The 16,021-nt window shown below is 36.9% G+C and overlaps 1 protein-coding gene across 3 annotated transcripts; it reads right to left on the bottom strand.

Annotated features, from left to right (window-relative positions):
* Nucleotides 1-1,488: 1,488 nt before the first annotated feature.
* Nucleotides 1,489-14,070, bottom strand: LOC123525269 (uncharacterized). Of its 3 annotated transcripts, none has more exons than XM_053538010.1 (7): nt 13,737-14,070; nt 9,210-9,438; nt 8,312-8,439; nt 7,492-7,577; nt 7,000-7,125; nt 5,682-5,785; nt 1,489-1,945 (listed from the first exon to the last, which is right to left on the bottom strand). In XM_053538010.1, exons 1-7 carry the CDS (start codon nt 13,793-13,795, stop codon nt 1,934-1,936), a joined length of 744 nt encoding a protein of 247 aa, XP_053393985.1. In that variant the 5' UTR covers nt 13,796-14,070; the 3' UTR covers nt 1,489-1,933. The 3 variants fall into 3 exon arrangements, with proteins under 3 accessions (XP_053393985.1, XP_053393984.1, XP_053393986.1); XM_053538009.1 differs by lacking the exon at nt 5,682-5,785 and adding an exon at nt 3,341-3,462 and having other exon boundaries at nt 13,737-14,066; XM_053538011.1 differs by lacking the exon at nt 5,682-5,785 and having other exon boundaries at nt 13,737-14,066.
* Nucleotides 14,071-16,021: the final 1,951 nt, after the last annotated feature.

Below are 16,021 nucleotides of genomic sequence, written 5' to 3' on the forward strand. Positions count from 1 at the left end.
AAACATGGATGAACTTCCCTAATGTACTTTAAGCCTAGATAAACTAGAGCTATCACTGCCACAGTACATTGCAATTTGACACACACAGTATTGCATAATTATGTGGACTGTATATATAAAAGACTCTATGTATATAGTATAGTAACAAAAAACAAAGTCCCATAACTCTGCAGAATATTTATCTAAAAGAACTTAACATGCACCTTGCACAAGTAGGTTTGTTACTGATCACTTGTGTGAAGTTTCATTAAATTGAGGGTAAGGGTTCGGGAGATTAGGTGAGCACAAGATTGCATATGCAGTCTGTATGTATATAGTATATTAACAAAATACAAAGTCCCATAACTGTGCAGATTTTTTTTCTGAAAGAACCTAACATGCACCATGCACAACTAGGGTTACTACTGAACACTTGTATCAAGTTTCATTAAATTGTGTGCAAGGGTTCTATGCAGACTGTATGTATATAATATAGTAACAAAAATCAAAGTCCCGTAACTCTGCAAATATTTTTTCTGAGAGAACCTAACGTGCACCATGCACAACTACTGTTGTTACTGATCACTTGGTGAAGTTTCATTTAATTGTGTCAAGGGGATACGAAGAGTTGGTGCGCACAAGATTGTGTCTATGTATATAGTATAGTAACAAAAAACGAAGTCCAGTAACACTGCAAAAAAACTTTCTGAAAGAACCTAACATGCATCATACACAACTACTGTTGTTACTGATAATTTTTGTGAAGTTTCATTAAATTGTGTCAAGGGAATAAGGAGAGTTGGTGCGCACAAAATTGTGTCTACGGACAGACAGACGGACAGACAGACAACCTGAAACCAGTATACCCCATCCCCTTACAACTTTGTTGTCGTGGGGTACAAAAAATATCATTGGCTATGGAAATGTATGTCACTCGTCGTTTAACTACTCGTGTATGCTAGACTGTGTATATGCATCATAAATGTGCAATGTGAATTAAATAAACATTACAAATGTGTACCACTGTATGATTTCAAATTCAAAATTAGTTCGAGGTTTATCGTATAATTGAATATTTCACATTCTGTTTTTGTTTGTTTACATTTCGCCTGCCGTGTCGTCTGAACCGGAAGTTCATTATAAATAGGGCATTGTACCCATTCACCGAGATGCGCGTTTTAGGTGAAAAATGTATATTTAGGGGTGCGGTGTTTTTTTACTTTGTGGGAAAAGACTGGATATCCCTGGCACGTGATCAGACTTCCCAGAATAAACTATTTGATAAAATTAATTTACCTTTCAAAGATGATAGAAGAAAGACTGTTATGATTATTTGCATTATGATCATTTGAGTAAAACAGCATTTAGCATACCTGCGCTAAAGAAACTGAAAAAAGAGATCAATGCTTTTGAATTGTCTCCATCTAAGTTCAAACAGCAACAAATACTCCATAGAGAAATAGTTTGCTTTCGAACAGCGTAATTATGAAAATAATTTAAATAACAAAATCATTTTACAAACAGAACATCTTTATTGACTGGAACATGACCTTTAAAATAAATTACATTTCAACACGAATAATACTGACAGAGCAGGAAACAATTGAGCAGAACAAAGAAAGGCGTGTTATATACATGGGCAATTAAGAATGGCTGCAAAATAAATCCGATAAACTAATACAAACATTAAACCAGTGTCAATTAATTGTCTAATACTGAATGTTTATCTGTGAATATATATTGAAAGTGCCAAACATTTTGGCTTTTCAATGGTGAATCAGTTCCATAACTGTAACGACATTAAACATTTGTACAAGTAACGTCTAAATCTATCAACTTGCATTTTTCAATGTTTTTCCTAGACTATAATGTTTCATGTTATTGTTAGATCTAATGAAAGAAGATAATTATCTCATAATAAGCCAGTTATTTCTCTCGGTGCCATACTTCTGGTTTAAAGCCCACTCTGAAATGAAAATAAAGAAATTGACATTATACATTGATCATAATACAACAGTTTAAGTCTGACAGTCTTGTGATTCTATCGATGTGATTTTAGAGGAATACATATAATCTGAAAACTCTTTATGTCATCACATTATATTATTTTGGTGAGTATACTGAAGAAAACAATGAATAAAATGTTAACGGTTTTAAGACATTTGAAGCAGTTATGCAGCAACTCGACGTATGAAAGAAATAATTTTAAGCAATGAATTGACGACAACGTATTGCAGTGTTAAATGCTAGATACAGCACGTATGCTATTAAATTATCAAGCAAAATAGTCAGTGCTTCAGTGTTATTACATTGTAATGTTAGAAAATAAAAAGATACATCAAAATAATGTGCATATTATCAGGTGCTGGTTTACAAGAACGAAGCATTGCCTCCCGGTTTTGACATTATTTCATGTTCCTGTACAAAATCACGAAGATGAAATTTCTTAGTGAGTTAGTTACTTAAAATTGCTACTGCGGATTTATCATTTATATATGTATTTGTTATATTTTGGCATCAATAGTTTCATCTCGGAAGATCATCAGATCTATTTTATATCTCTTTTCTGCAAGGACTATAGCATGAGATTGAATTTACTTTGTCATTATGTACATAACGTGGTCATTAAAACATTGTAAGATTTCAACAATAAACTTTACGAAATATAAATATTTTCTAATTCTAACAATTAAAGAAAGCTTTGGTCTATGCCGTGCCCGAAGGATTGTTCAAAGCGTCAGATGAAATGAGCCGTGCCACGAGAAAACCAACATAGTGGGTATGCGACCAGCATGGATCCAGACCAGCCTTCGCATCCGCGCAGTCTGGTCAGGCTCCATGCTGTTCGCCTTTAAAGCCTATTGGAATTGGAGAAACTGTTAGCGAACAGCATGGATCCTGACCAGACTGCGCGGATGCGCAGGCTGGTCTGGATCCATTCTGGTCGCATACCCACTATGTTGGTTTTCCCATGGCACGGCTCAAATGATGACACAATAAAATGCAGCCCATCACCGAGCAACAGCCTCACACCACCTCTCGTCTACAGCTTTGCTACATAGTTCGTCAGTAATGTGTCAGTATTTCAAAAATACCAAAAGCTGGAGAATATTATGATCGAAAATGTATCTACTTGTACAACCAGAACATGTACATTTTTGAACCCTTATTGCAAATGATATTTGAAATATGGACCAAACGTTGTTGTTTTTGTTCCAACGTTATATACTTAAATCAAATAAAACATTTTGTGTCCTTAATATCAGATTATTTTATCTTGCGATTTTTCAGTTTTAGTGGTCTACTTCTGGTACTTTTGACAATGACATTACTCCGCCTCCCAGAGACTACATTCGGATACCTTTTGTCTACCAGCTTGTCTAAATGAACTAGCAGGCATTTCAGTTCTACTGCGGGTAAAGACTGGCGCTTGGTCAATGTGTGCACGTTCTTGAGGTTGTGATTGGTTTACTACTTGGTCAGCTAAACATGGAAAGTTTCTTGTCAGCAATACAGTGAACAAATGTAAAGCCAAAAGACTTAAATACATTTAAAATTTTCTGATAAAATCTTACATGTCAGCTTTTTTGCTGCTGTTGAAAATACTTGTGAATTTATTGTAATTTTTACAATACGACAATTTCACATTGTTTAGAAAACAGTTTAATATGTTAATTAAGGGGATTAATAACGAGATGTATATTTGATTAGCTATGTTTTTATGTTAGTATTGTAACATTACCCGAGCTTTAAGGACTAAATTTATACAGTATTTGAAACGATGCAACCTTTTACTATTGCTAAAGTTCAAAGTTAGCTTTAGCTTCTACAATGTACTATAAATGTCTTTGGAATAATAAGAACTATCTCTGTAGGATAGTCTCCGTTATTTGGGCTACAACTTATCCGCCACCCTGTACCTGTGACGTCACTTGTAATCCTATACGTCACTTCTATCTCGCGGTCTCGCGCAGATTGAGAGCCGCAAAAGTACAAGGGAAAATAAAAAAAAAATGGAATTGGAAATGTTTTTTTTGGGACAGATTACATGTTTATTTTATTAGATCTACATCTACAATTTGAACTGATAAAGGTCTACATCGTACCAGTTAGACATCCAGTTCGACATTTATGCAACGGAGGCGACGTTTATAAAAAAGGCGAAAGAGCTTGACTTGTGTATCCCTGGAGAGAAGCGGCCTTAGACAAATTTATGTGATATGAATTTACTCTAATGTTATAGTACCTTATACGAGCAAAAATATATTTCTTTATATGTACATACAATGTCCTTCGAGGTGCTTGGAAAGTTTATACTGCAGATATATGCAAATATTGAAAGTCGGAATAGAATGTGAAATATTTTTATAAACATGGAAAAATGCAAAAAATTCAATTAAATCCAGCTGTCCTCATAGAACTTTTATCTGCACATCTCTCTGAAGAATGTTCTATTCAGCTAACCTGAGCACAAAGTGCTCATGGAGAGCTTTCAGGATCGTTGGGTGTCCGTCGTTTGTTCGTGGTACAAAATTTCTATAAAGAGTATCTCCTCCTAAACCAACAAGCTACTATTTCAACGAAACATCTAAGGAATGTTCTTTGACTGGTCCTCTTTTTTTTCAAAAATATAGGTCTCCTGTATAAAATTCTGGTTGATATTGCAACCAAAATAATAAAGCTAAAATTCTTCTCCTCAGAAGTCGCTGGTCAGACTTTGAAATAATTTCACAGAAATGTTCCTTGGATAACTCTATACCAAATAATTTCAAATCTTATAGTTGTTAGTTATTAAACATTACCGCCGATTAATTTTCTCTATTCAAGCCAAGCTGATTTGTAAAAAATGCTTATTTGGGGATGGTTAATTTTCAGTATGTCTATACTGTAAATTTTAAAAATCTTCTTCCCTGAAACTACTGGCCCGAATTCAAAATGAATTCACACATGAATGCTCCATAGGTGACCTGGTGCCAATATCCTTCAAACTCTAGCCATCATTACCCGCCACTACCTCAACCCACAAAATATTTTCTTTTAGTTCCTTATGATTCTTGATATTGTCTCTTCGTATCACATCATTCCTTTCTGCGCATATTACCCCCATCCCTACTGCCACATTACCCATTCTTCTTTTAATTTCGACCTCTACCTGAGCTAAGCTTTGTAACTAAGGTGAGCGAGCTTAGGCCATCATGGCCCTCTCGTTTAACGAAAAGAGAAGAAGATCGTACCAGGTTCAGTTTTATATTGCAAGAATGAGAAATCGGACACCGGTATCTAACCGTGGTCTCCTTAAGTATTATAATTAAGGTTATATGCGTTGGTTATCGCAAAGTTCGTGAACTAAATTACAAGCATCACCTGCACTCAGTACAAATGACAGGTTCATTTAAATATTACTGTGATTTCAGCAGATGCCAATAATACCTACAAGTTTCCATTTCCTCGGTAAGGTTTTAGATTAAATAAACAAAGAGGAAAGTAACCGTTCAATATATTTCAGGAAAGTTAATTCACGAACTCTCCGATATCTGTCTGTAGTTGTGAAGTATGGGGGTATGAAAAGCAAGGAGCAAAATAAACAACAACGTGAATGAATTAAAATCAAATCGTGTTGAGTATCTAGGAGACGGTTTGATATATGCTGGATTGTATCACACAGTCTTACTACAACATGCGGTAACGGCATCCGTTTATACCTTGCCCCAAGAAACAAAGTCGGGCATGTCAGATTTACTACGCCAAATCGTGGGACACTCTCGGTGGAATTCGTTCATAGCAAGAACTTCAGATTTACCGAGGCCTATCGTAAAAATGTTAACGAAAATTTGCATCTAATTAGTAAAATCGAGGTTTTAGAAATATCTATTATTTCTAATGTTCGAATAGTTATATACAAAAATGAAAATATAATCAAATACATGTCCCCATGATAATATAACTACTGTAAAGCTTGCTTATAATATTTCAACCCTTTAGTTAAATCAGCATTTATTAATACCACTTGTATATACATGTATATACAAATGTAATCAAGTTTACAATCAAAGAACAGTAAAAAGTCTGAATTTAATCTTTCATAGAAAGCTTATACTAATTCATTTCCTTGACAGTCAAACATCTTATTAAAAGACTGTAACAAAGTATGGTTTGTATTTAAGTTACTTCTAAGCTTAAACTCGCCCGTTTCAATTGTTTAAATCAAAATTTAAAGGATCAAAATTAGAAAAATTCAGAAATGATGCACGATACCAATATATTACCAATTCGCGCCAACGGCCACTCGTGCACACCGGTGCGCAGATCACGTGAAGAACGATGTATTGATGTGACAAATGTATTCTGAGGGGCACTAAGGTGTCCATTAATGATGAATAAATGAACCACTTAAGTCATGAATTTATAACATTACTTCCACTAACCGTTAGTAAAAGTGATATTACAGTTACCCACACATGTAAACATTTTAGTTTGGGAGAGTAAACGCTTTACCACTTTAATTGTGCAGTGTCTCATTTATGGTAATGGCCGAGTGTATATTTTGTCCATCCGGAGGCTATACATTATATTAAAGACATTTTTGTCTTTTTTATTTCTAAAGTTTTCTCTCATTTAGTCTATCAATATAAATATAAATATAGTACGCAAACTAATTATAGGGGGACGAAAGAAACAAAAACTTATGGAACGAACATTATTTACGAGATCGAGTCCATTTTGTAGTCCAGAGAAATATACTACGACATACTATAAGTATTACACTTGTCCTCGTATAACGACCTTATACCACATCATAAACTAGTGAAAAAGAAAAGGTGGCGTGGATTGAACACCATAGAAGCTCAGTCTGTGATAGTTACTGGTGAATGAAATTGAACATTACTTTTGTGAATCTCTCATTAGTTTCTTCGCTAAAATTATAATACTAGTATTATACTAAAATACAATAAAATTTGACATGTCTGCGTTTTTTTTTCTAAATATATCAGTAGAATAAGTAAGATTTATCTCCCTTACCACTTGGGTTCTTTTCCGGTTTGCTGGGAGTTATGTATCGTGACTTAATTTGTCCTACTCTCGGCTGAATTAAATTACCGCCTGGAATTTCGTCTATTTTCACCCCGTCAGCCCACCTTATCACACCTAAAATATATATGATAAAACTCCTGGTATATCTGGCGAGTACAAACAGAAATGCTGACCTCATATAACACCAGTAATGGTTTTTCCAGGAAGCGGACTCGAGAGTGGTTCCAGTAAGCTTGAATCTTTCATCAAAATCTAGCTAAAACAAATTAGTATAAACTAAACAGAAATGCTTTAAGATATATGTAAACACTGGAAACAGAGTTTTTGTTCCTCATAAATTTTACATTCAGACCGTCCGAGTTTGGGATTACTTACACAAGTAAAGGACTATTGACTTGAAGGCGGAGGTAGGTGGGGTTCAATTCTCCTACCTTTCCATTCAGTAATTTTTTAGTAAATTGATACCTGCTTCGGACTTACCATCGACAAAAACAATTCGTGAGCCACCAGCCTGTAAAACCTCTTTCACGTGTCTCCAACTTCCACCAGCACGCCCGTGACGTAATCTAGAAGGATTCATCATTTATTTTGAACTGGTAGTTAAATACATTGTTGTTATAAAACTACGGTAAGAGTTAAACAGGTTTGAATAGCACTGGGACAAGGAATGAAGCTGCAAGTGCCGAAGTCTGGATGCCAGTTTTGCTGGGCAATCCCTGTACACAGGGATTATAATTAAGCTAGATTATGGATAACAGTGATATAAAGCAAATTGTTTTTCTAGGTAAGCTAAAGTCTAAAATATCGGTTATCAGTAATGGCTGTCGTTAAGAAAGTGTTCATCAAGGTAACACAGTGTCTAGAAACTACAAAAAAGTAAAATATTTACTTGGGTAGTTCCATGTCGGAATTAAGAACGGGACAAAATGTTAACCTACGGTAGGTGGTCCATATAGGAATTAACATACAGGTAAAAATACCTAGAAGGTCCATGTCTGGTAAAACATTGCGACAAATTTTTTACCTATGGTGTCCATGTCGGGATAGCACAGAAGCAAATTGTGTACCTAACTGGTTCATGTTAGGGTAAACTGGTTGTTAACTAGGTGGTTCATGTCGGAAGACAATTCATTTACCAAGCAGGTGGTCCATGTCGGGTTAACATAGAAGCAATGTGTTTATCAAGGTGATCCATGTCGGGTTATATTGGTTATCTACGTGATCTATGTCTGAAAATCATAGGGACATTTTGTTTACCAACGTGGTCCATGTCAGGATAACATAGACACAAATTATTTACCTAGGTGGTCCAAAGTCTGGATAACTAGCTGATGGCCACTGTTTGCTGACTTGGTTGAATGCTTTATGGAAATCATCATACCCCGCTGTGTCGTTGAATCTCAAATGTACCGGGACATTCTCATCAATCTACGTACAACAAAAACAGAAAATGTCTTCATTTAGAAACATACATTTTGTTCTTTTGTTATAAACGTTCTCGATACTCAACTTTCTTCTCAATGTTTCGCTTGACTTGATGTACTAAAATACAAAAGACGTGAGTTAATAACTTCAGCAATATTAACCTTTAACCTGCTAAATTTCTAAAATGGACTGGTCTACCATTCAATTTGGGCAGTACCACTTATCATTCAAAGGGGTGTTGGCTGAAAATTTACTAACTGAATAACGAACAATGCAGACCATAATTAGCCTGCACAGAATCTGATGTGCATGCTGATCTTGGTCTGCACTGGTAGAATCACTTGCCGCCAGCAGGCCAAAGGTTAACTTCGTATTTAGCAACATGTTCTAGCGCAATGTTTCAACAAAAACATTCATTTCATTGCCAGCACACTGAAACCTTCAACTGAACTTTTAAATGAATATTGTTTAGGAAGTCTATGCAGATTAATGGTAATCTTTAAGCTCATTGCGATTTTCATGTTCCAAATCATGATTTAAAATTGACAAGTTACAAACGTTTTTTAATCCTTCTCGACATTTACCATTTTGTGAAAAACCATTTATTGGCAAAGAGCTAAGCATTCAGTTCATAATTCATCTTGCTTATAAACAGTTTGTTGACCTAAGGTAAACTTGCTATATGTGTGTTGCATGCGCCTTAAATATGACGTCATTAGTTAGGAACCTTTGATTACAATCCTATCTATAAATATACCAAGGTTTGAACTTACAGCTGCCTGTGGTGCTGACACATTATACAACATTGGGTCCGGTGGGTACTGTTCTCTTTGACCTCTAAAGTCGTCTGCCGACCTTGACCCTGCTGAGAACACTGGTTGTCGTGGAAACGCTGCATTACCTTGCATTGCTATGGCAAACGTTTGTGGGAGTGGTTCCTTTCTGTAAGCTTGTCCAGAACCTTTTCGGTTCATCCATTGTGACATGAGGGCATAACTTGTTCTGAGAAATGAAATATATTGAAAAATGAATTTGTGCTTACAAGTACACTGAAAATTGATATACAACGTAAATTGTTATTTAGTGAAAGAATTAACATGAATTACTAGTATGGCTTTTTTGTATTAGGTGTTAAGTTACAGCGTAAATTAGGGTCATGTGACAACTTTCAAGATCCAACGTATCGAAAAGTAAGAGTCGTCGAACTTGGAGTTTCAAGCTACCTTCAGTGGGCGCTTTGGGTTATGGGGCAACGGGAATGAACATGATTTTTTTTATCGCTAGCGATGTGAAAGAAAGACACAAAGTTGAATGCATGGAACAGTCCTACTCCAGCCGTTCTAGGCGTTTCCCCTCTGACATAATGATAAAACAATATTTTGTTAATAGCTACTGATTTATATCAGCTCAGTTGTGGAGAAAGCTAAATTATATAATTATAAGCGTATTTGACAAACTCTAAAGTCAGCTTCCTGGAAGTAGCAGTTCTGCTGTCGTATGAGAAAGTACGGTCGTGACCCCAGTGGGGCTTGAACCCAATTTACTCTATTGGTTCGAAACCTCGCTTGGGCTGTAGAATTTTGTCATGAAAGGAAGCCATACAGCTGCCTTACGTAATGTCGGTGGTTCTACTCAGGTGCCCGCCCGTGATGAAATAATGTCTGGAGGGGCACTAGCCTCATCCAACAAAAGCTGGATTGTCTCCATATGACCTGTAACTACGTCGGTGTGACGTTAAACCCAACCATAAAAATACATTTCAACCATATTTCTCTATGTTAAGCAGCAGACACCCGAACCACTCTTGATTCATTTTGTAATAAGAAGACATGGTATAAAAGCTTTTATGTCTTTTTGCAAACACTTTTAAAATATTTTAAAAGCTTATCTAGCATGTTCGTTGACTTTTACATTATAAATTGCCCTTGTAAGCTTGTAAGCTCGTTGTTCATATGCTTGTCATGTACATATTTTGAAACGAGACGGAATTAAACAGATTAATGTGAGGTAGGATTACATATCTGACAAAGTAAAGGAAATTCAACAATTGATTAAACTTTTACTTTCAAATGTTTGATTAACTAGCTGCAATAAACGCATTTCTGGCAGTCATTCAATCGATTTTAAGAACCACTCGTTGTTTTTTTTTTGTAATCTATAAAATATTATTAGGTTGTTTTTCGTAGCAAATGAAATATTTGTGCGCAAATCATGTTTTCAGCGTATTGACAGGTGGCATCTCTAGACTAATGTCATAGTTTTCAAATTCATTGATCGGTAATTGTAAATTAAACGTAGCATAGCAATTTTACGTTATTTACTTGTAAAACATCTGTTAAAAACTTATCTACAGAGTTAACCACGCGTAAAATATGCTATGAAATAGAAGAATTTTTACAGAACTTTAAGTCCTCCTCATTAAATAACAACAGAAATATATTGACTGAGATTTTCCATATTTAATAGACGCTATTTTCCGTTTCAAAATGATATATGTAATGTATTTTAGGAGTCATACATCTTGCATGGCATGCTGCATCAGTAAAGTATACTACTAAACGAGGATGGATGACAGTATGCCTGGAGAAAACAGTATGCAAGGGTGAAAAAGTATGCCAAGGTGACAGTATGCCAGGGGAAAACAGTATGCCAGGGTGACAGTATGCCAGGGGAAAAAGTATGCCAGGGTGACAGTATAGCAGGGGAAACAGTATGACACGGGTGATAGTATGGCAGGGGTGACAGTATGCCAGGGGAAACAGTATGGCAGTGATGGCAGGAGTGGCAGTGTGCCAGGGGAAACAGTATGGCAGGTGTGACAGTATGCCAGGGGAAAACAGTATGGCAGGGTGAAAATATGCCATGGGAAACGGTACGGCAGGGTGGTCAGTATGCCAGGGAAAAAAGTAGGGCAGGGGTGACAGTATGCCAGGGAAAACAGTATGGCAGGAGTGGCAGTATGCCAGGGAAAACGGTATGGCAGGGGTGACAGTATGCCAGGGGAAAACAGTATGGCAGGAGTGGCAGTAAGCCAGGGGAAAACAGTATGCCAGGGGTGACAGTATGTCGGGGAAAACAGTATGGCAGTGTGACAGTATGCCAGGGAAAATGGTACGGCAGGGATGGCATTATGCCAGGGGAAAACAGTATGACAGGGGTAACAGTATGCCAGGGGAAAACAGTATGGCAGGGGTGATAGTATGCCAGGTGAAAGCAGTATGGCAGGGTGACAGTATGCCAGAGTAAACAGTATGGTAGGGTGACATTATGCCAGGGGAAACGGAAAGGCAGGGGTAGCAGTATGCCAGGGGAAACGGTATGGAGGGGGTGACAGTACGGCAGGGGAAACAGTATGGCAGGGTGTGACAGTATGCCAGGGGAAACAATATGGTAGGGGTGTCAGTATGACAGGGGTGACTGCATGCCAGGGGAAAAGGACAGGGGTGACAGTATGCCATGGGAAACAGAATGGCAGGGTGATAGTGTGCCAGAGGAAACAGTATGGCAGGGGTGAAAGTATGCCAGGGGAAACAGCATGGCAAGGGTGACAGTTTTGCGAGGACGAAAGCATACCAGGGGAAACAGTATGGCAGGGGTGGTAGTATGCCAGGGGAAACAGTATGGCAGGAGTAACAGACTGGGAGTATGCTATAGAATTTTATCAGATGGCACCGTGCACCACTTCGATATCACAACAAAAATTCTTGTAGAATGATGAACAACAATATATGGTATTTTTATGCATATACATGTAGAATTAACTATATTGTAAAAATCAAGTTCGGCATGAATCTGAAATGAGTACACAGAACACAATATCAGACACCACTGAAAGAACTGGGTAAAATTACGAAATCTACCCCTAAAATATTTGACCCCTTGGGAGTATTTCGACAGTACTTTTTACTACGTATTTAAAGTGCAGACTGTCATAATATGTTTCTATATCCAATATAACAATTTCACAAATCTCTACATTCTTTTCGAAGTAACATTATTATTATTATTATTATTATACCTGATTCATATAGCGCCCTTTTCATGCTCAAAGGCGCTTTACATACTAGGGCAACCGCAGCCACACAGGGCGCGAAATTCATCCTCTACTAGTACAGACACAGAGCGTTCTGACCAGAGGGACAGAGTAAGATAAAGCCCCCAGAACAGATAGAGAGAAATCCTTTTTCAGATACAGACATGTCCGGCTAACTTAGCCTACTAGCTCTTTGCGAATAGACAGTCTGGTTCTTTAACGTGCCCGGTGTATAGCACCGATACACGCGAAGCCGTCTTTCCTGGGAAGAACCAGTACTGGCCTCTTAGACAGGTGGAAGACACTCAAGTAGCAGTATACATGTCCCAGTATCTATTACTAGTATTTTTCAGTGTTGCTAACCACGTAAGATGCTGTTTATTCGTAATTTTATTAGAGTAAATGGTTTTTATGTGGTTCCGTTGAAATATAGTTTCAGTAATAAAAAGAATTTTCTACTAGATCGTATAGGCGTTGGAGCAGGGGGCGGGTGGAGGGTGGGATGGGGGGGGCAAACTTTGAGAGCGGAGGGACCAGCATGTGCTTTGCCCCCCCCCACCCACCCCACCCCACTCTCCTCCTCCTCCAAAAAAAAAAAAAAAAAAAAAAAAAAAAAACAACAAAAAAACAACAACAACAAAGAAACAAACAAAACAAACAAACTTTTGACCCAAAGGACTGATTGTTTCTAAGAAATAAGAGTAAATAAAGGGGTAAAAGCCAGAGAGCATTCAGATATACGTACGATAAGGAAAATACGGGTAGGATTAGTTGGGTGCCCCCCTCCCCCACATCCCTAACATAAAGATGGCTCCTACGTGAATTAATAGTTCATAAAATTCATGTAAATACAAACTCACTCAGACGGAGAGACTCAAGTTGCTCAACTACATCCTATATAGTTCATTGCATTCATTAAAGTGAAATACACGTTGTGGATGATCTTTAACGTAACCAGTATTCAGAATTACGCAGAATTAGAAAACACCACAGGTAAATATACCTTAACAAAGTAGGTAAAGGACAATAAAAGCAACACTTTACTCAATACCAGATATTCATCATTAATGAGGAACCTTTTGTCAATGTCTACACCAATAACTGGATTACTTATGTCATGTATATTATAACGATTTATAGATGAAAGAACGATTCATGTTAGAAAACGGATATCTTGAGAAACAGATAATACCTTTAACGGTTTAAACATTTAAATAGTAAAATATAAACCTAAGCTAACATGTCGTGAGACGGCTTTTAACCTTACCTGAAACGGTTGTCTGTCCGTGTTGGACGGTACGTTGTCTTCCTAAAGTCCATAGACATGATGAGTTTTTACTTACAAATTAAAAAAAAAATATATATATTTAATTTAAATGAAAATAAAATGTTAATTCTATGTATTATCCATTCACGTAGCACAGCGTGTTTTAAATAAGCTACTTTTTAAAAGTCTAATCTCTTTTAAATCACCTAATCAAATTACAACTGCAGACGATAAATCGATCTCCCCTGACGACATGAATGGAATGGTCCACCCAGGGTGTAAAAGACCTCTGTCATTGACAAAAAGACAATTGGAGTGTGTAATATACACTGAATGGTTCCTCAATGAAAACTGTCTGAATTGTGATATACTTGATTGAGAAAAAATGTTAATGTAAATATAACATGTATGTCAGATAATAGTAAACTGTGACGTAGCATATTTTTCATATATTTTATATTTTTCCCACATGGTTATATCAAAAGCGCGTTTTGAGAGTGAAATAAACAAACTATATTTCATTTAAGCATTCATTTGATTTACCTCCTTATTTTGCTTTCGTTGACAAAAACATTGAGCACTTGCGTATTTCAAACCATTCCATTATCTCTCATATCATTTCTATAAAAAGTTAAGGCGAAAACAACTCATTCAAATGTTATGTTTTGTCAGCTACATGTACTTAATCCTGTAATGTTAACAAAAAAAGTAAATTCCATGTTGTTGAGTTCATGTTTGCTAACGTTACATCTATACAGAATTAAGCTTGACATAGATATGGCTTGATTTAGCTAAACAAGTTAACTCAAAGAAGCAATAAAATTAATGTTTCTCAGTTGGGACCGTTAAACAAGTGTTAGCTGAAACCAGGCAGAAACGTACTGCACAAGTTGGCACGGCAACGCTAAACGTTAATAATAATTATCTAGCAGCATTAATAAACTAGGTAATATATTATATACAGTTAGATCAATAGTCCAGTAAGACCACCCTTTTATTACATCAGAAATAGGTATATAATATGGGCATAGGGAAGAGTTATTGTCATGGCTTCATTAGAGTTTAAAGCAGGTAGTCTGTGTTGAGCGGTCACAGTCAGTTCACAGTTAATTGGTATAGTAGGTTCAACTATGTCTGTAATTTGGCAAACGGTCCATCCAACCATTGTCCTCTAAATTGCGTGTCGTCATGTCTTTATACAGTATCAGCGTCTGAAATAGAACACATTATCCATAGTTATCACTGTGTTGTCCAAAGGTAGAATTGTTCAGTGTGCAAAAGAGAGTATACGGGCTGTGCCGTTCGCATGTAATGTTATCTTATTTTTACCCCTGGACATTAGTAGAAAACCTCACCATGAGAAAACCAACATAGTGCGTTCAGCATGGATCCAGACCAGCCTGTGCATCCGCGCAATCTGGTCAGGATCCATCTTGTTCGCTTTCGGTTTCTCTAATTGCAACAGGCTTTGAAAGCGAACAGCATGGATCCTGACCAGACTGCGCGGATGCGCAGGCTGGTCTGGATCCATGCTGGTCGCAAATGCACTATGTTGGTTTTCCCATGGCGCGGCTCATTTACGTCAGATTCAAGATTATGTCTGTTCTTCAAACTCAGTTTTATAACTTAGAAGCCTGACATACATACTAGTATCATGTAGTCTTTCTTCGAAGCTTTGGAAAGATACATTAGTTCAATATTTTAACCTGTAAGAGTCTTCGTCCTTTACACATTTGAACAGTAGCGTATACCTTGGTATTTCACTCACTGAATATTAAGACTTTTCAAGAAATGGCAAGATCTGGAACAATACCTACTGGAAGAGCACATGGTCTTGTTATTTCAAAATGCAAAACGTTAAAGTTTTGCAGCACCCAGCTAGGGTGATAGATCTTACTTTTGAATAAATGCTTTTTAACCCTTACCCTGCTAAATTTCTACAATGAACTTGTCCATTCTTCCAATTTGGACAGTACCATTAACTGCTAAAAAGGGGTACTTACCAAAAAAGATACTGACTGAATAGCGAACAGTGCAGATCATGATCAGACTGCACGGATGTGCAGGCTGATCATGATCTGCACTGGTCGCAAAGGCATAATCAATCGTGTCCAGCATGGTAAGGGTTAAAACGCAGCCATGGTGGTTCCATATGCAATACGAGTCAGAATGCAGTACTTGATAAAGTCATGTAACTGTAGAATTTCGAAGATGTTTGACTCTAGACTAAAATAGTTTAAACTGAGAAAATAACATCCAATATTAAATGAAAAACAAAAACTTGC

This window comes from Mercenaria mercenaria, chromosome 3 (genome assembly GCF_021730395.1).
Source record: "Mercenaria mercenaria strain notata chromosome 3, MADL_Memer_1, whole genome shotgun sequence".
In the NCBI taxonomy this organism is placed as follows: Eukaryota; Metazoa; Mollusca; class Bivalvia; order Venerida; family Veneridae; genus Mercenaria; species Mercenaria mercenaria.